Source organism: Eptesicus fuscus, chromosome 3 (assembly GCF_027574615.1).
Source record: "Eptesicus fuscus isolate TK198812 chromosome 3, DD_ASM_mEF_20220401, whole genome shotgun sequence".
Lineage (NCBI taxonomy): Eukaryota > Metazoa > Chordata > Mammalia > Chiroptera > Vespertilionidae > Eptesicus > Eptesicus fuscus.
This window is the reverse complement of record NC_072475.1, coordinates 30,677,893-30,698,659: the sequence shown is the minus strand read 5'-3', so window position 1 is coordinate 30,698,659 and position 20,767 is coordinate 30,677,893. Positions and strand designations below refer to the sequence as shown.

General features: G+C 37.9%; 1 protein-coding gene and 1 non-coding gene across 19 annotated transcripts in view; both read right to left on the bottom strand.

Annotated features, from left to right (window-relative positions):
* MYNN (myoneurin) overlaps positions 1 to 18,893 on the bottom strand; it is a 36,868-nt gene extending 17,975 nt beyond the window's left edge. For 7 of the 18 annotated variants that reach the window (XR_008555523.1, XR_008555524.1, XR_008555522.1 and 4 more), the window contains exons 1-8: positions 18,547 to 18,892; positions 17,114 to 17,410; positions 10,687 to 11,480; positions 9,785 to 9,944; positions 7,792 to 7,970; positions 6,837 to 6,920; positions 5,746 to 5,832; positions 3,306 to 3,631 (exon numbers count right to left, since the gene is read on the bottom strand). Coding sequence is in view for 6 of the 18 variants with exons in the window: in XM_054713713.1 (XP_054569688.1) it covers positions 3,369 to 3,631; positions 5,746 to 5,832; positions 6,837 to 6,920; positions 7,792 to 7,970; positions 9,785 to 9,944; positions 10,687 to 11,480; positions 17,114 to 17,379 (1,833 nt within the window). In the remaining 12 variants the exon portion in view is untranslated. Of the gene's footprint in view, positions 1 to 1,649; positions 1,729 to 2,058; positions 3,632 to 5,745; positions 5,833 to 6,836; positions 6,921 to 7,791; positions 7,971 to 9,784; positions 9,945 to 10,686; positions 11,481 to 17,113; positions 17,411 to 18,057; positions 18,162 to 18,546 lie in introns of those variants that run through there. The other 11 variants (XR_008555529.1, XR_008555530.1, XR_008555532.1 and 8 more) reach the window with 9 other exon arrangements.
* A 1,592-nt stretch (positions 18,894 to 20,485) lies between these two features.
* On the bottom strand, positions 20,486 to 20,558 carry TRNAV-AAC (transfer RNA valine (anticodon AAC)). Its single transcript has one exon. It is a non-coding gene; the product is annotated as a tRNA-Val (tRNA).
* Positions 20,559 to 20,767: the final 209 nt, after the last annotated feature.

The window sequence follows — 20,767 nt, the reverse complement described above, 5'->3', positions numbered from 1 at the left end:
TTCTTGAAATTGAATATCATATTTCTGTATGATAATTTATATAAGTATTTAATTCCTTAAATACACCAAATCTCTCTTGAATGAAAGGGGGCAGGGACTGCAGAAGACAGAAGAGTAAACCATATTATTGTCTCAAGAAATTAATGCTACACACAGCCAGTGTGTGGTTCAGTGGTTGAGCATCAACCTATGAACCAGGTCGCAGTTTGATTCCCAGTCGGGGCACATGCCTGGGTTTTGGGCTCAATCCCCGGTGGGGTATGTGTGTGTGCACTCGTGCGCAGGGGGCAGTTGATTTGAGGATTCTCATCATTGATGTTTCTCTCTCTCTCTCCCTCTTCCTTCCTCTCCGAAATAAATAAAAATATTTTTAAAAAAGAAATTAATGCTCCATAAGTAAATCTCAATATAGTTCATAAATAATGAGTAAAAATGTAGAATTTACAGGTATTGCATTAAAATATAATTTCTTTTTACTTGGTGGTATTTCTAGCTAAGTTCTACAGACTCAAAATCTCTAAGTAAAAGATGGAAAGTTATATCAAGAGCTTCATTTATAAATGCTTCCTAAAGGAAGGACATTAAAAATATTTAGGATAATAGTTCTCAATGTGTAGTATACATTAAGATAAACTCTGAGGCTTTGCAAGCACAGATATGTTCCAAAGATTGTTTGATTCAGTAGGCATAAGGTGAGGTGGGGCTTGGGTATCATTATTCTATAAATGTTTCTGATATGCATCAAATGTTAGAACTATTATTTTTGGATATTTAAAAACATGAATACATGTATATTGCCTTTATATGAGCACATTTCAACTACTCATTTGCACAATTTCTGTAGAATTAAAACATATAGAAAAATGGTATAAACTATTATTGCATTAGAACTGATAGAACCCTTTTTGAAAAAAATAATAAAACTATTTTCTAGAATTTGTCTATCAAAATCCTATGAAATTAAACATAAAACAAGTATTATTTAAAAACAGCAAAAAGTCCTTTATATATAATCTATGTTTTCTTTTTAAAAAGTCTAACCTCTAACAATACAGTAGGGAAAGTCTCATACAAACATAAAACAAAACTTAAAAAATAATTTGTTTCCCAATAAGATCTTCAGCATCCTAAACACTTTTTTAAAAACTTAGTAATACTTAAATAATTAAAAACAGATCTTTCTCAAAACACTGCATTATGATATACATATTTAAAGATGAACTTAACTAAAACGACACATTTGATTATCAGAATGATAGCAAATACAGCTAAAATATATGTATATTATGATAAAGAATAGGATGGCATGAGAAGAATGACAAGACAGGAAATTCAGTTTTCAATCTTTCTTTACCTGTCAATTCTGGAAGAGCATCAAGCCAATTCAATTTAAAATAAAATTATTTAAAAGGCAGATGTGATTAAAAAAAAAAAAAAAAGCACAGTAAATCAACTATAACCACTCCAATCCAATAATACTAAAAATAATAAATCTGAAGGCTAATCTATGCAAAGGCAAAGTGCTAACGATCATATTAGAGGAAATTTGGTAACTACTGCCCTCATAGAATTATGACATCATTGTAGTGCTTTTAAAAAGAAATTTTGTTCATTAGAAGCTTGAATTAATGAAGATATGAATTAAATATAACCTCTCCATTTCAGCAGACTTCTTAAAGAGGCTGAGTCTTTTAATTTTCTTTAAAATCTTCACATTCCAATAAATTCCTATTGAATTTAAGCCAGAATAGATTAGTTGAACATTTTATAACTCTGTAAATTGTATTTAAGCCCAGTATATTACGTTAATACACATGCATAACTAGATTTCTTAGATAAATAATTAAATACTATGTTTGATGGAAATATAAGGCATATTTCAAACTCAATTCAGTTAAGTCAATCCTACTGGTGGTAATTTACTGTAAAAATGCTGAGTGTGCTGTGAAATGGTGACGATTTTTACAGTTCACAACAATGAAGTAGTTTTATTATGTACTCTAGTTGGTTCCTATGACCAAGACCCCAAAGGAAATACAATTAAAGAATCAATACCAATAGAAAACACATTAACTTTATTATAGGTGTAGTTTAAAACCAAAGCAAGCCACAACTAATGTATGGCAGAAATAAAATATAATGTCACCAAGGTGTTCGATTAGCGGTATAGGAACTGACTGATAATGTTCAAAGATCAGGCAATAAAATAAATCAATATGTGGGAAAAGTAGAATGGGAAAGAGTGGTAGCAAATATCAGAATAATACTGATTTTCTATGTTCATTAGGAAGGAAAGGGGCTACTGTGCAGCTACAAACCACCAGCAAATGTTGTGGTTTATTATAAAATTTTAAACTCAAAACTTATAGAACACTCAAATATAAAATGTTTAATAAACTGGCTTTCTGATCACTCGTGTTTACTTATAATTGAAGTTAAATTTCTTAAATCTATGTAATATAGATTCAGAAACCAAGTGATTTATAGTATGCATTGTTTATATTTAGAAAATTCTTTTTAGAATTTTCTATTTTAAAAGTGCACAACAGGTATAAGAGAAACTTATTAAAAATTTTAAAAACTCAGTATATTTCCCTCATCTTCAATAATCTAGAAACCTATTAAAACATAACCTGAATCAAATTTTGAAACTGTCTTGTAACAAAGTAAAAATACCAAATAGCTATTTAAATTTATTTTGAAAATGTAATCTCAGGTAACTCAAATCAAAAGTACTGACCATTGGTTTTCTCCAGAATACTGAGTTCTAAAATAAACAAGAATTTATATACAGTTTTTCCAGCTTTCAAGAGAAATACTTCCTTTTGTTTCATTAAAAAAGTTATCTCCAATGGAATATATTAATAGAGAAGTAGCACAATTCTTATTCAGTATCTAAATTTTCTTAGGCAGAAATATGAAATTTTATTTTTTCCCTCATAGTTTATGTATTGGCCTATGGAGCTTAGTAACAGCAATGCTCTTGTGCTCATACCATCATGGATTTTACTTAAATTTTGAGGGGAAGAAAAATTTTAAATCCCATAGGTGAAAACTAAATCATATAAACTGACAGATTCCACTTCAATAAATGAAAAGCAAGTCTAAAATGCAAAATAAAAATGGAATTTAGGCAGCTCTAAAAGAAAAGGAAACTTAACCACCCAAAATAGTGCTACTGACATAAAAGCCAAAACTCAAAACAAGCATTGCAGTTATGAGATATAGCATCAGGTGCCTTTACTTCAGTGAATGAATAATGGCCACAACTCAAATGAATGGTAGTTTAAGATGAATATACGCACCTTACCAGAGATGTTTAAGTTTACTACCAGAGATGTTTTAGCAATTCCATAATCCTCACAAAGTCAGTATAATTGTTGTAAAAAAATCAATTGTGGTTCTGAATACCCATTCACAGTTGACCTCAACAATGTATCTGATGTCAGAGACTGATTATCTGTGACAGGCAGAAGCATGTGGGGGTCCTCAGTCCCAAGTGGAAGGGCTAGTGGCAAAGTCATATCAGAAGGCTTCACATCCAAAGTTTCTGATAAAGGGCTTTTTTGTATGGAATCTTGTTCACTTAACGGATGATCCTCTATACTAGTATCTAGAATTTTATCTGCCCCTAAAACAGAAGGGGAAAAAAATTATACAATCTTTAAAGACAAAACAAAACCCTTACCATTCCCAGAACTTGCATTCCAACCACCACACCTTTACTCAGGCTACTTCTCTTTTGTTGAATATCCCTCATTATCTATACAAGTTCAACACAGGCTTCGAGACTAGGTTCAAACATCAACTCACCAATAAAAATGAACTTACTTGCCCTAGCCAGTTTGGCTCAGTGGACAGAGCATAGGCCTGCGGGTTCGATTCTGGCAAGGGCACAAGCCCAGGTAGGGGGCATGCAGGAGGCAGCTGACCAATGATTCTCTCTCATCATTGATGTTTCTATCTCTCCCTCTCCTTTCCTCTCTGAAATCAATAAGGAAATATATTTTTTTAAAAGTTTAATAAAAGTGAACTTAATTATTCTAGTCCTGGCTGAGTTGCTTCTGACCTATTTTACTACTCATTTGTCAGTGTTTCATATACAGCCTTGTGACATGCTATCCTTTATAATAAAAGGGTATTATGCAAATCGACCGAATTGTGGAACGACCGGTTGCTATGAAGTGCACTGATCACCAGGGGGGCAGATGCTCAATGTAGGAGCTGCCCCCTGGTGGTCAATGCGATCCCACAGGAGGAGCGCCGCTCAGCCACAAGTTGAGCTGAAGGCTGGTGAGCACAGCAGCGGAGCTAAGGATGCCTGACTGTGGCTTAGGGAGCCCGCTCCTTGCATGGGACACCCCGAGGGCTCCCGGACTGCTAAAGGGCAAGGGCGCAGGCCAGGCTGAGGGCCCAGGCCTCTAGTTTCTCTTATCACTATTTAACAACTTAGGTATTCTTTGAATCCTCAACTAAAGTACCTAAGAGAGCAATATATATAATAAATACTCTACAGTATTTGTTCACTGACTGTATTAACAAGTTGTTCATACTAGTCTGTAAATTCAAGTTCAGAGGTAAGGCACTTTCATATGTTTCCAGAGGTAGGAAATTCTGCTCTACTCAAGTGAATAGTTATCATACTGACTAAAGATACAATTTGCCTTCAAATTTTCCACCAGCTTTACCATGCTCCTGACAATCCAAAGTATTGACATGATTACAATCTCACTATTATTGTTAGACAAAACTGTGTATTTCCTTGTATAAAAATATAACTCAGTTACTCAGTTCTTGCAGAATACTCTTCAGTTCAATCAAGAATATGGCTTCCAATTTCCTGTCCCAGTGATTCTCTCTACAATGTTGCCTGAAATGAACGCTTCCTTTCCCATTTCTAATCTCTTAATTCTTCTCTGACCTGCAAGTTCCCCAGGATTAGGTCTTTCCAATACCTCAGAGGTAATTTATCTCTTCTTCAGCACTCAGTGTCTCTATTACAGCCTACATTTTGTCTTGTAATCATACTGATTTAGATTTCTGGTCTCCCACACCAGATTGCAAGTTCTTTGAAGGTTAGACTACGCCTTGTTCAACTTCATATACCCTGAAGTATTGTGTACATTAGAAGTACTTAATAAATTTTTGTGGAATTAATGACTCATTGCAGTCTTCAGATGTTACTAATTAAATCCTTATATTTATGTTTCCTATCAAAGATTCACTAGCATTTCTATACACCGAAGAAGCTTGGTGTTTTGTTTTGTTTCTAATCATGACAGAAGAAAATGGTAAGCACAGTGAAACTTTTTCACGGAATTAATTTTAAGCAATACACTTAAAATGTTGTACTCTGGCTCTCTTATTTTTATATATTAGTAGTATAGTAGTCTGGGGCTTTCCATTTCCTTATTTCCACATACATCTGTATATCTGGATTTGTGTTCATGATGGACCTCTCTTCATATAACTACAGTAAACTCTAGACAACCAGACTCTGGTAAAGGGAATGTGGTACATCGTTTACTTATATATGCCTTCTTTTTGAAACTGTTCATAAATCAGATTTTTAAATGGAGAAAATAGTTAAATATTATTTATTAGAAGATCAATATGGAAAGAAATTCAGAGTGAACTTATGTACAAATTATAAAGCTACTTTTCTCATATGTATCTAAGTTAAAAAAATCTAAGCTGTTATAATCAATAATGAGAGCACCAAATTTTTAAAACATAAGCCTTTACCAGAATGAACTTTTGTTTTGTGCTTCTTTAAATTTTTAATATCCGTGTAAGAATTTCCACATAATTCGCAGATAAACGGTCTTTCTCCTGAAAAATAAGTTAAAAGCTTAAAACCTCAATATTTTAGAAGCTAAGCTAAGACAAAAATATCAATGCTCATGAACACAAGGCAAACATTACTACACTGTTTAAATTTAGTTTCAAATTACCATTTTAATCACCTGGTTCTAATATAGTGAAATAAAAACTTCTATACACATAGGCACCTCTTTATGTAAAGTAAAGCATCCCCATTTTAGGGAAAATTGAGCATTTTCATTAACAGAAATTTTAAACTAAAACAAAAAAAACTCTTTTATTTCTATCAGACATTTAGTGAGTGCAATTAAATACCAGACCTTGGCTAAGAGATAGAGTGGAGGGAAAAAGCATAATTATGGTTTCTGTTCTCAAGTAGTTTACAAATTAGAAAATCCTTTAAAAACCTGACAGAATAAAATGCTACAAAATTGTAATTCTCTTGAAATAAGAACTGTCTGATGCTTTAAGTTGACAACAAATTTATTAAATGTTTCCTAGGTGTTCACACTATTCTAGACAGAAATTATGAGGGGTAATTTTTAAAAAGAAAAAGAACAGCACATTTTCAAAGTGGCCTTTCCCTTTAATACTTTTTTTACATTTAATATTTTCTTCATACCATTTACAATAACAACTTACTACCTTTTACAATAAACATGCCAATATTAAAATTTATTCCTAAAACTTGCTGAACACTGTTTAATAAGAAAATATTATCTTATTACTGATTCCTTTTCATTTATTGGTATCTATGTGCAATTAAATCCAAATCACTTAAAAAACTATTATCTGGCATACCTCTTAGAAAATCTACACAATTCTCGACCAAATTTATTTGACACTTCAAACAACTAAAAAGGTAAGCAAATGAAAAGGTGATATTTATGCATTAAAATATTACTGAAAAGTACAACTATATATTATATAGTCCATAATGGCTTAAAAGTCAAGGTTTACATAAAAACAAATTAGAGAGAACAAAAAATAATACATTCTCCCTAAACACAGACCTGTATGGGATCGAAAGTGTTTGTTGAGCTCTCCTGAGGAAATAAAACTTTTCCCACAAATACCACATATGTATGGTTTTTCACCTAGATGGAAAATAAAAGATAGCGAAGTGGTGTACTATACCAATATAATATATATTAATTACAATAAACTAAAGTAAGCTGTTTTAAAATATTAAAATTAAAACCTCTTTATAATATATTTTAGAGGTATTTTCAGTGTGATCCAACTGAAATGAATATTAGTAATTATGTTATATTGTTCATGTAACCTGATGCTTTTGATCTAATAAAACTTTATTTTTGCAAATATACTTCTAGTAGCTAGAATCAGGCAAGAAATTAGATTTTTATATGATTAAAAACATGTCAATTCATCAATCCATATTTCAATTCTTGCTATGTACTATATCATTAAAGAGGAATAAAATTTAGAAAAAATATGTTAAAAATATAGCCTATAAAAAATGAAAACGGTTGAATAAGATTTGTTTCAAAATTGATACTTCACATTTAATGTATCTGTTTAATTTGCAAATATTAGAATGTCTCTATAATAAAAGTCCTAAGAAGTTATAAAATCAATGTTCTACCCAAACTCACCACTACCCCTTAATTTCACTTTATAGGTTTATCCAAGGGAAATGAAACTTCAAGAGGCTAAGGAGTTTTTCTAAGATCACAAAATATGTCTCAATTCAAGTTTATATAGTCAAAATTATCTGATTTTAATGTATATGTTATATGATAAAAATGTCACCATTTATTATTCTAGAAAATAGTGTTTTTATATCTAATAGCTATCTAAAAATCATAAGCATAAAAAGTTTCAAAAAGCACAAACACAACAGATATATAACTACAAAGTCTGTAATCTACTTTCTGTAAAGGCTCAGCTTCCCCTTTTTTTACAACTTTCATTATTTTAAACAGTCTCTCCATATCAAATTCTTACCTGTATGTTTTCGAGAATGAGTGATAAGAGAACTAGAGACAGCAAATGCCTTCCCACAAGTATCACACACATAAGGCTTTTCTCCAGTATGCCTACGAACATGATAGGTCAGTGTGCTGGCTTGGGCAAATCTCTGTCCACACCTATCACAGACATATGGCTTCTCTCCACTATGCTTCCTATTAGTAAATAAATATAAAGTTATATGCTAATAAGCAAAACAATTTGGAGCATTTTTCATATAGTATTTTAGTTCATTTCATCTTAACAGACCAATTACATGAACTTTAAACCAATAGGTTCAATGGTTTGGTTGTTATCAAAATATCAGTTCTGAGACCAGGTCAAAAAGTTCTGCCACATCTTTACATGGTTGTCAAGAGCGCCCCTAATTCTGCAGGCAATTATTTTTCCTTGTCCATTCACTCACTCTTCAAAACTCTTTCCTCAAACCTTCAGCACCTCCTCACCATCTTCACCCTTAGCTGATTTCTTTGCTTCCTTTTTCACCAAGAAAAATTTAAGCAATCATAAATTTTCTACTATCACATCTCTCTACCTATAGAGATCTGTACCTATATAGTTTGCTTTCCTTCTTGTTAACTCTGAGGGTGACCGTTCATCTGACTCCCACTACTCCCATTTGTATAATTAAGATACTACCCCTGCATTTTCCTTCATGTTACATCATCCATTTTTCCTACCCCATTGGATTGTAGCATATAAATATACTGATGTCTCCCATCTTAAAAAAGACCCTTGACCTTACTTGCTCCTCCACTTCACTCACACTTATCAAAAACTTGAGTCTCCAACTGTTCTTTTATTTCTTCCCTACTAATCTCTTCTCTACTAGCCTCTACTACCACACTGCTTTCGTCAGAAGCACTGACTGCTGACCTCTCACTTTCCTAAGTCCCAGTCAATTCTGTCTTCATCTCCCTATCATCACAATATGACAAAGCCAATCATTCCCCTCAGGAATAATTTTCTTCACCTGGATTCTGGGGCAACCCATTCTTTTGGTTTTTCTCTTATATTGGCTGTTCCCTCCTAGTCACCTTTGCTAGTTATTGTCCATCTCCCAGAACTCTTAGTGTGTCTCACAACTTCAGTCCTTTGATCCCTTGTCTATACACATTCATTCTCTTGGTGATTTCATCCAGTGTTATGGCGTTAAATACTATCTATAGGTTGATGACTATTAAATTTATATCTTCAGATCAAACCCTGAATTCCAGACTTAGATAACCAATTGTATTATATAGCTCCATTCAGATGTCTAATAGCCATCTAAAATTTAACATGTTCAGAATTCTACTCTTACAACTCCTGTACTCCCGCTTAAATCCTCTATCCACAAATTTTCTCTATCTCAGTTAATGGGAATTCCATCTTTTCAGGTGGTCAGGCTCAAAATGTCAAAATCATCTTTGATCTTCCTTCCTTCCTTCTTCTCTCCCCTCCTCCCAACTTTCCTTCCTTCCTTTCATGCCCCACATCCAATCTGCAGCAAATTCTGTTTGTCTTACATTTATAAATATATCCAGAATCTGACTACTACTTATCTTTCCCACTGCTACCACTCTAGCTGACCAACATCATTCTCACTTGGGTTTTACCTAGAGCATCCTAACTGGTAAATTTGCTTCTACTCTTGCAATCAATCCTATAATCATTTCCAAATATAGCAGCCAGAATGATCCTCTTAAAAGGCAAGCAACATCACATCACTTACTTCTCAATCTTAAGAATAAAAGCTTTATAATGGCCTATAAAACTGTACACCCTCTGGACACCTTAATACCATTCTGATCTTATTTCCCTCCAGTCACCACAGTTTCGTTGTGGTTCCTTGACTGTGTTAAGGATACTGTATGGTGGAACCACATTTAGAACTTAACTATCCTGAATTCTAATACAGCAGTCAATTCATAAGACTATGGTGAATGACAGACTCAAAGATCAAATGTTTTTTGGGTTTGTTTTTTACCTTGCATGAATCTTGAGATTGCTAGAAGTTGCAAATTGTAAATTGCATACATCACATTTATAGGGTTTTTCCTCACCATGATGCATGCGACTATGGAAGACTAGCTGGCATTTCTGAGCAAATCCTTTATCACACAATTCACATTTGTATGGCTTCTCACCTAAAAGAAGAAGTAAATAAAATCTGTATTTAGAAAGAAATACTCTGTTTTAGTTACTTAAATCATAAACTTTCAAAAGAGTCCAACAGAACTAGTTTCAGTATTCAGAAAATGTTAAATTGTTATAAGTAAAAAAGCAAATAGGATCTCTTCTTCCAGACTTATTGAAAACAACAGTAGAGTTAAAAGAAATTAGTGTTTCTTAATTCATAATAGTGAAAGGTGATCAATGAGAGAAATACACATTGCATCTTAAAAACTACAAATCTAAGTGTACCTATAAAGGAAAATGTAGATGCTGAGGAAGAAATATTGTGTGATGCTAATATTATGTTCAGAAGTTGACAAAGTCTAGGAAGCAGGTGGTGAGATGTGTTAGCAAAATCTGAGAATTGGCCTGAGTTGTAATTACTTTTTTCTCTTTATCAGTTTTTAAATCTTTGTGTTAATACTTAGTAAGCTAAACCCAAATTTATGCATATTTTAACTCTGAGAAAAAATGGTATAAAGAGCTCATGTATTAAGACTAGAGAACCAGTTGCAATAAAATAAATAGCGATTAAACACTTGCTCACAATTACAAAGAAATTTTCAAAACTTTAACATCCTAAGTACTTTTATGAATACAAGTATATATCAAATTTTAATCATAGTCAACACTGTATATTAATAACTTCTCTATTAAAAGTATTATTTCAGTTACAGTACACAAACAATTATATCTCCCATAAATCATTCTTACCTGTATGAGTCCTTACATGTGTTTTCAGCTGGTTACACTGGGTAAAGGCCTTTCCACACAAGTGGCAAACATAAGGTTTGACTCCTTTATGTATTCTCATGTGCCTTCTCAAGCTGCTGGCTTCTGAAAACACTTTCCCACATGTGTTACACATTGGCTTGGCCTTGGAATACCTCTGATCCAGCTCTTCCCCAGAGCTCTCCAGCTCATAAGAGTTCTTGACACTGGCTATATTGGACATAGAGTGTTCTTTCAGAGCACAGTTTGGCTGTGATTTTCCACGTTTCCGTTTCACTGTAACAGTTTGCACAATATCTTGTGCTGGAAAGGTATTTTCCACAACTGATGTCAACTCAAGTTCTGAATTATCGTTTCTTTGTGCAACCTGTTCCATTACAGGTGTGGACAATTTATTTGCATCTAGAAATAATTCAACGGATGTATTCTCTAAAATGTTGCTGGGATATTGCACTGTTTTACTCTGCCCTGTTTTCTGGGAGTTGAAGGATTTCTTCTTCTTTTTAGTTTGAGATGACTTCTTTGCTAAAGCCCCTTGTTTAGGATTTGTCTGAACTAAATCTGTAGACACTTCTGATTTCTCCCGACTGTTATAATCTCGTAGAGTAAGAAGACAAGTCTGTTGATTCAATTCAATGTTTCCGGTAATACTAGATATCTCTGCAGAAGAGGGATTCGCAATAAAAGCAAAATCTTCCATCTTTATTTTACATTTAGTGACCACCTCTTCCACTTTGAGATAGTCAGCAGCCTGATGAATTTCTTTAACATTCCAACTGAAAGGAAACAAGGCTAAATGACAACATTCTGACCAAAGAAAAACTGTTTTTCAAAGAAAAACTGTTTTTGAAACAGAGCTGTGCATATATTTCAATGTCTTTAAAGCCCTAATGAAGCAGAATGATGAGAAAGGTATAACTAAGAATAAATCTACAAAATTCATTCATTCACTCAGAGTAATGTTTAGGCAAAAATATCCAGCTTTACAGAACTGGAAAAGATGAAAAATAATAGTTATTCATAGCTACCTATGTACCACTGCAGAAAAATAAAATGTTAAAATGTCTACCTGTTTTAGAAATGTTTTCATTGATTTTAGAAAGAGAGAGGAAGGAAGAGGGAGATAAAGAAACATCAACTGGCTGCCTCCTGCACACGTCCTAGTGGGGACGGAGCCTGCAACCTTGGAATCAAACAATGCACAGGATGACAATCAACCAACTGAGCCACACCGGCCAGGGCAAAATTTCTACCTACTTTAAAAAAAATGTTTTCTAATTAATCTTCCTCTGTTCTCCTCCTTCTGTGAGGGACTTGAATGGTGCTTTTCAAATTTTCCTATGCATGTGAACCACCAAGGGATCATTCAGATTCAGTACGCCTGTGGTGGGGCCTGAGTGTTTGCATTTCCTTTTTTTTTTTTTTTTTTTAAGAGAGACACATTGATTGGTTGTCTCCTGCACGTGGCGGGGTAGAGGATCAAACCTGCAACCAAGGTAGCACATGTCTTTGACCAGAAATTGAACCCACAACCCTTTGGTAAGTGAGCTGATGCTCTAACCACTGAGCAACTGGCCAGAGCATGAGTGTCTGCATTTCCAACACACTCTGATGATGCCAATGCTGCTGGTCATCCATCACACTTGGATAAACAAGTTTTAGAATGTGCTCCCCCTTGTAAACTGTCCACTTGTGTGTGTGTGTGTGTGTGTGTGTGTGTGTGTGTGTGAGAGAGAGAGAGAGAGAGAGAGAGAGAGAGAGAGAGAGAGATCAACCCAAGTTAGCTAGCAAGTTTGTCATATTAGAATTATATAGAAAAACTTAAGTCACCTTGTTCATCATTCCAGTCAATATTTACTTAGCACCCACCATTGTGGTACTAAGAGGGATATGAAGAAACAGTCCCTGCCTTCCAGAAGTTTACAATGTAGTGAAAGGTCTGATTACTCTAGCACTGGCTCTGAAATTACTAGCTGAATTAATTATGGTAAGTTAGGATCTTTGGGTGCTTCAATTTTCTCAGCTGTAAAATCAGAGTTGAATTGGTATTAACACTGAAAATTATTTGAGGACATGGACACATACATACACACACGTCCTTCAAGTAACCTTCCTACTTGCCATTTTCCCCAAATATTGTTTAATTATACAAGAAAAAATAACTTTTTCCTATTAGGTGTGAGCCAGAAAAGGGTTTTAGTTATAGCTAATAATATAAATATAGCACTATTAATACATCTTTCTTTTTTTTTAAAAAAAAGGGGGGGGGAATAAAATTTGAAACAAAATAAAAATAACTAGTATGATGAGACTTTCAGTTCACTGAAAGTATACATACTACAGTATCTACAAATCTCTATCCATTTTCTCATAATTAAACATGCTTTTCTTCAAGTGCCACCTGTATGTTTGCTCTTTAGATTTAGCATTGCAATAGCTTTTAAAATTGTCTTTTATTACACTCATAATCATTTTCAGCTGACTATAGACTAGATTTATAGGCTAGTTTGGAAACCTAGTCAACAGTTTAAGGAACATTTTATTCTCTAAGAAAATCCATCCCAAGTTCCTAAACATACTACAAATACACTTTTGGAACATAATCTGTTTGCATATTAAGTCTTTCCGCTAAATAAGAAAGCGTAGTCTTTTTTTATGGTCCTTGGCTATAATTTTGGAATATATACACACACACACACACACACACACACATATACATATATGTATATATATATAATCAATGATCTTTGGAATCAAGTTAATACTCTATTTGCAATGATACAGCACAAATGCCCCAGACATAAATAAATATAATCACTGTCTTTTATAGAAAACTAGAAGCCCGGTACATGAAATTCGTGCATGGAGGGGGTTTTCCCTCAGCCCAGCCTGTACCCTCTCCAATCTGGGACCCCAGGAGGGATGTCCGACTGCCCGTTTAGTGGGATCTGGCCTAAACGGGCAGTCGGACATCCCTCTCACAATCCAGGACTGCTGGCTCCCAACTGCTTGCCTGTTTGCCTTCCTAATTGCCCCTAACCGCTTCTGCCTGCCAGCCTGATCACCCCCTAACCACTCCACTGCCAGCCTGGTTGATGCTTAACTGCTCCCCTGCCAGCCTGTTTGCCCCCAACTTCCCTCCTCTGCCGGCCTGGTCACCCCTAACTGCCCTCTCCTGCAGGGTTGATCACCTCCAACTGCCCTCCCTTGCAGGCCTGGTCACTCTCAACTGCCCTCCCTTGCAGGCCAGGTGCCTCCCAACTGCCCTCTCCTGCTGGCCATCTTGTGTCCACATGGGGGCAGGATCTTTGACCACATGGGGGGAAACCATATTGTGTGTTGGAGTGATGGTCAATCTGCATATTACTCTTTTATTAGATAGGATAGAGGCCTGGTGCAGAAGTGGGGGCCAGCTGGTTTGCCCCGAAGGGTGTCCCTGATCAGGGTGGGGGTTCCCTTGGGGCGTAGGGCGGCCTGAGCGAGGGTCCTGTGGTGGTTTGCAGGCCGACCACGCCCCCTGGCAACCCAAGTGGAGGCCATGGTATCTGGAATTTATTTTCCTTCTACAACTGAAACTTTGTAGCCTGGAGCGGAGCCAAGCCTGGGGCTCCTTCCTCGGCTGGCAGCCATTTCTGTTGGGGTTATAACTGAAACTTTGTAGCCTTAAGCGGAGGCCTGGGCCCGGCCAGGATGTGCGAAAAGCTTTGCTTCCCCTGTTGCCTGGGGCAACCCTGGCCTGCTCTCTCAAGCTCCATTCTGCGGCCATTCTGTTTGAATTTGTTTACCTTCTATAATTGAAACTTTGTAGCTTGAGTGGAGGCTTAGGCCTGGCAAGGGCAGGCAGAAAGCTTGGCTTGCTCTGTTACCTGGGAAACCTTGCTTTCTGTGGCTGTAGCCATCTTGGTTTGGGTTAATTTGCATGCTCGCTCTGAATGGCTGGTGGGCGTGGCTTGCGGGTGTGTCGAAGGTACGGTCAATTTGCATATTACCTTTTTATTAGGTAGGATGTTTTTTCCATGTATGTAGCATTTTCATTTTCTGAAAACATTATGTTTCTCCTTAAGTATTTTTACTGATTTTGGTATATAATCTATTATTAAATTACAATAAATGGGAGACACCATTAGAATGAAAGCCAAATTTACTTTATCATTTTTTATACTTTGGTCTCATATTATAATTGTGTTTAGTGCTCCATAAAATGAACCTTCAAACAGATAACAAGGTCAGGTAATCTTTAAGACCAATAAGAACTAGCATTGTGTCACTCATTAAAACTTAATTCATACAAATTATTTCATAGTTTATAATCTCATTACAGTTAAGAGAACCAATCAACAGTTGTTTATGTCAATAACTGATGTGCTTTTGTTTACAAGTATGAAGTTACAGTGCTTGAAAATCTGCTTTCACCTTTTGAACTGTCATTGAAAGTCATTTAATTACATATGGCAGGTATCTGGCTAAATGCTTTATATGAATAATTCATTTAATCCTCAGGACATACCTATGAAATCCTATATAAAAAAAGGGTAATATGCAAATAGACCAAATGGCAGAACAACCAAACAACCAATCAAAGTGTATTATGCTAATGATATGCTAAGGCTGCTCAACTGCTCGCTACAACATGCACTGACCACCAGGGGAGTTAGCTTGCTGCTGGGGTCCAGCAGATCGGGACTGAGCGATTGGGACTGAGTGAGATGGGCCGGATATGCCCTGGAGCCCTCCCGTGGTCCCTCCCCGGGCCTAGTGCACCGGTGGGGTCCCTCAGCCTGGCCTGCACCCTCTCGCAATCCGAGACCCCTCGGAGGATGTCGGATAGCTGGTTTCAGCCCGATCCCGCAGGCCACTCCCCTTGGGAAGGTGCCAGATGCAGGGCTAATGGCTGGTGAGCGCTGCTGTGCCAGGCAGTGTGAGCCTCTCCCGATTGGTACTGACTGGGCGAGAGCCCGAGGCAGGCACAGTGGGGCCGGGATGAGCAGGAGCAGCAGGTAGGAGCTGCAGGTGGTGTTTCAGCCTGATCCCTGCAGGCCATCCAGAGGGACCCCACCCGTGCACAAATTCATGCACTGGGCCTCTAGTCTATTATGATACCCATTTTACATACAAATGAAGGGCCAGCCGAAACCAGTTTGGCTCAGTGGATAGAGCGTCGGCCTGCGGACTCAAGGGTCCCAGGTTCAATTCCGGTTAAGGGCATGTACCTTGGTTGCGGGCACATCCCCAGTAGGGGGTGTGCAGGAGGCAGCTGATCGATGTTTCTCTCTCATCGATGTTTCTAACTCTATCCCTCTCTCTTCCTCTCTGTAAAAAATCAATAAAATATATTTTTAAAAAAACAAAAAAACAAAACAAATGAAGGGCCAAAGGTCCAAAGAAATTAAGTAATTTTTCCAAGAAAACAGTGTTAGAACTAAAATTTGACCAAAGTAATCTGGCTCCTGAGTCCACTTAATTCTCTACTACTGTTTTCTCTCTTTCTTTGTGTTTAATGTTATTTTCTTTCTTTCTTATTTTTTAAATTAATAACTAGCATTCTAGGTCTTAATTTAAAGGAGGGAGGGGAGAGGGAAAGAGAGGGGAAGGGGGGAGGGGGAGATGGGGGGAAGGGGGAGGGGGGAGAGGGGGGAGGGGGGGAGAGGGAGAGAAGAAGACAAACGGACAGACAGACATCAGTCGCCTCCCGAAACCTGGGAATGTGCCCTGACCAGTACCTGAACCTATCACCTCTTGGCGTATAGGCTGATGCTCCCACTAACAGATCCACACTGGTCAGTGCTATTCTGTTTTCTTAATCACTAAATTACACAGACTTTCTATTTTTGGTAAAGTCGTCTCTTACATTTATGGCTGGGCTCAAACAGGAAAGATATGTACCAAAAAAGACTGACAGAACATCTGGCTTTTGTTTATGAAAGCACAAAGTCAGATGTTCTTCAGTGTGTTCAGATCAACTCAATATTTTCCTGGCAAAGTTCACCGAGAAAGGGAAAACACTAAATTGAAGAGCAACCAAAATGCACTGGTTTTGTGGTTATTTTATATTAAATATTCTGAATTTTTAATCAGAGGCACTTCTATAGTCAACTTCTCAATAAATTCAAATAATTTATCATGAGATTAATCTATTACACTGCTGTTCCTTTATTCAACTCATACGGAACTGACTCAATCAATACACCATTTAAAAAATAATTCCAAAACTGCATGAATGTGGTCTGTTCAAAATCAGTGATATTGACTTCTTTAAAAAACAAACAGAAAACAACAATATTGTGCACATCAATATTTGAAGACTCCCAAGTTCAGAGACTGAATGTAACAAATACAAATCAACTTCTGTTCTTAAGATTATTGATTAGCTTTTATAAGTGAAAAGAAAAAAAAAAGACGTGTACTTTACCTGTCCAGGTTTAAAGTTCCTGTGTATATAAACTCCAACAGTTTCTTGAATCCATCTGCCTTCACCTGACTCTGATCAAGAAAGACATTGTTCTCAGAAGTGCTTCTGTAGATCGCCCCGAAATACTCACTAAACGAGGCCAGCACATTCCTATGAGCTTTAAACTGGAATTCCCCAATCACTATGGTGCAGTCACAGAGAAAACCTGCTTCCCGCTGTTTGTTCAGTCTCTCTAAAAGGTGCTCACAGTGGTGCGAATACTGCATTTTGGTATCAGAATGGATTTTTACCCTTGTTCTAAAAGACAAAAAGAAACAGTAAGTCAGTAATCCTAAGTTTTCATCAAAAGTGTCACCCAAGCAATTGGTAAGTCGAGAAGGGACGTGGGACATAACATGAACGGGAATAAAGTCAGTTCTCATTTTATTCCCCCCCCCTCCACCCCCCCTCACACACACACACACCAGAAAATTCTTATCAAACAGATATGGTCAACATGCTCAAGGGATAAGTCCTTTCTATCTCTGCTTCACCTTGGCCAGCTAACACAATCCTTTGAACACGTCAATGAATGACAATGGTGGAAAACACTTGCACAAGCTGAAAAAGAAGCACCACAAAATTCCTCGCCTTTGCACCGGCTGAACCTTCAAACTTTTTAAAATATATTTTTTTATTGATTTTTTACAGAGAGGAAGGGAAAGGGATAGAGAGTTAAAAAACATCAATGAGAGAGAAACATCGATCAGCTGCCTCCTGCACACCCCCCACTGGAGACGTGCCCGCAACCCAGGTACGTGCCCCTGCCCGGAATCGAACCCGGGACCCTGGAGTCCGCAGGCCGACCGCTCTATCCACTGAGCCAAACCTGTCAGGGCTGAACCTTCCAACTTTTAAGCGCAGTAGGCATACAAATGTTAAGAAAAAAAAACAAAAAAACTAACCATGAGAAACGGTTCCTTCGGACAGAGGAGGAAAAGACCGGTAGGAGTTCTGTTAACTGCTCTCACACATCACCGAACCCTGTGAGCTTCGGCGGTGCACACAGCTGCTCCCAAACGCGAGTCGGGTGCCCGGCGGGTGGAGAACCGGCAGGACCGGGAGTTGTCAAAGGCTCAGTCCCGCTCCGGGAAGAGGCCACGCCCCCTCACTTCCCCCTTCTCCACTCACAGTGGTTTCGGGCGGCCACCCGAGCCCGTCTCTCCCGGCTTCGGCCGCCCTGCCCTTTGCCCGGCTCCCACTCCCCCAAAATTCCCACAGCAGAGGTGGTAGCCAAGGCCAACCGCGGGCTGCCTCGACCAAGCTTCCCCCGTTCATCATTTCGTCCCGCCTTGCGCTCGAACTCCAAGGTGCCTGCTCCCCCTCGTCCCCCACAGGTGGCCCAGGGTCTGGAGAGAGCGGGGATCGCGGGCTGGGGTGAGGACAGAACTCACCTATAGCCACCCAACCGGGGACACCGTTCCTTCACTCTCTCCCCGCCATCTTGGGAGGACGTCACCACGCCAGCTCCGCCTTTCCCTTCTTCCTCCACGACGACGTCACATCCGGGTCCGGGAGTCCCTTGGCAACACTGGAGGCTTTAGGACCTTGGAGGTCCAACACCATCCAGGGCTGAACTGCTTGGTCCACACACACACACACCCCCTTCACACCAACGCCTTACATGCCAGGGCGCACCCTCCTCCCCCAAAATAGCAAGCGTCAAAGATGGGAGACCTCAGGGATCGCTCGGAGCGCCCCGCCTGTATTCCTCCTTCTCAGCGTTCCGGTCGGCCAACAGTCCGCGTCTCGCGCTCGCTTCGCAGGCCTCTTTCCTGGAGCCACAGTGCGCAGTGCATGCTGGGGCTTGTAGTTGCTTGTCTTCTCCCATCATCCTTTCCTTCCTCGGGAAAAACTGCTTTGTGTGCTGGGCTCTCTCGGCCATGGGGAGTTTTTGAGCTGAGACGGATGACCCCTTTTCAGTGTACATACCCGAAAGCTCTTGGGACCTCCTGGGTTTTGTGTGCATCAGCCAACTGTAGCCCACTTTCCACGATTCCCTTACCAGGGGACCGAAGTCTGACGCGTGGAAGCCGAGCAAAGATGTAGGGCACACTGGGCATGCGCAGCATTGGAGGAAGGTGGGCGTTATCCCGGAAAAGGTTCTGAGTCCCGGCTAAAAATATTTTAATGCAATTATTTACGTCGAATTCAAATTTTGTATGGTGAAGGAAAGGGATGCCAGTTTGCATAATATACGAGAAGCGCAGAAACATTAAGATAAATCGTGTTGTGTTAGGGTGGATTCTTTCCTAGTACCCGCAGACATCATCCGTCTCAGGGAACCAAAACTTCCAACATTTTTTATTGTTAAAAGTTGTGTCAGGACCATAGGAAGTTTGCTCGTAACTTTATTTTAAAGGGCAGTCTCAACTGAACTTATTCGTTTCTTCTCTCTGAAGATTTTTCCAACCAGATTCTGTTTACTAATTTTATAACTTCTGTCTACTCAGTAAGAAGTCTATTTGTGCATAAAAACACAGCCGTTATGTTTATAAAGGAAAAAGTTGAGTCTGGTTCTTTCTTGGTTTTGTCACTAAACTCAAGGGTTTCGCTGCTTGGGGTCCTGTATTAAAAAAAACAAGAGGTGATTGTTGCAAGGTAGTTTTATTTACTTGCAGCAAGTAAAGGAGATGGGGATTCATGGCCAAAGCTGTCTCCCAGAAGAGTCAAGTACACACTGATTTCTTCTTTACAGTTGGCTACATTTATCTATAGTAGTTCCTGTCGAGCTCATCCTGTTTACAGTTAGTATGTAAAATACTGTGCTACATTTTAACATTTAGCAAGAATAACATTTAGTAAGAATGACCCAGACCTTGAGACCCTTGTCCTAACAATTTTATTTTTCTGAGTATACTTTTTTTATTTCACTTTTTTGTCGGAACATTTTTTTGATGATTTATTAATTCAGAAATATTTATGAGTCTCTCCGAGGTGCCAAGCATGACACTAGTATAAAGAATAAGAATAAAGCATGGTCTCTGGGGAAAATTAATGGAAAACCTAATGACATAATACTAAGTAGAGTGTTCAGGAGGCCACAGGGCTAAGAGTTTTCACACTGATCTTCCCTGCTAGGCTGTACATTACATTATTTTCCCAGGATCAGGTTGTGAGTTGAAGTAAAACAAACAAAACACAAACAAAAAACCCTTAATCAATAAAGAAAAAAATAAAAGAAAGAAAATTAAGTCTGGAGCCCTTCTTGCACATGGCACGCCATGAATAAAAACATTTGGTAAACAAATCAAATAATACCCAAACCGAAAGTTGAATTTCCGAAGGGTGTACAAGTTACTGTCTTTAAAAAAAAATAAAAGAAGCAAAAGTTGTTTCCGCCCGGTTTCGAACCGGGGACCTTTCGCGTGTTAGGCGAACGTGATAACCACTACACTACGGAAACCCGGGTGGTGGTGGGCCTTCAGAAAGTCCTAGATATAGACATTCTAATTTGCCATTCACTTACTTTTAAAGTTAACTAAGTTAACATTAATGTAACTTTTAACTGAAAGAATAAAATAAAACCAGAAAGAGGAAAATAACTATGTTGAACAATGCTATTAGTTCAAAAACTGGAATTTGATGCACTTTTTTTTAAAGCTCCCTCCCCCG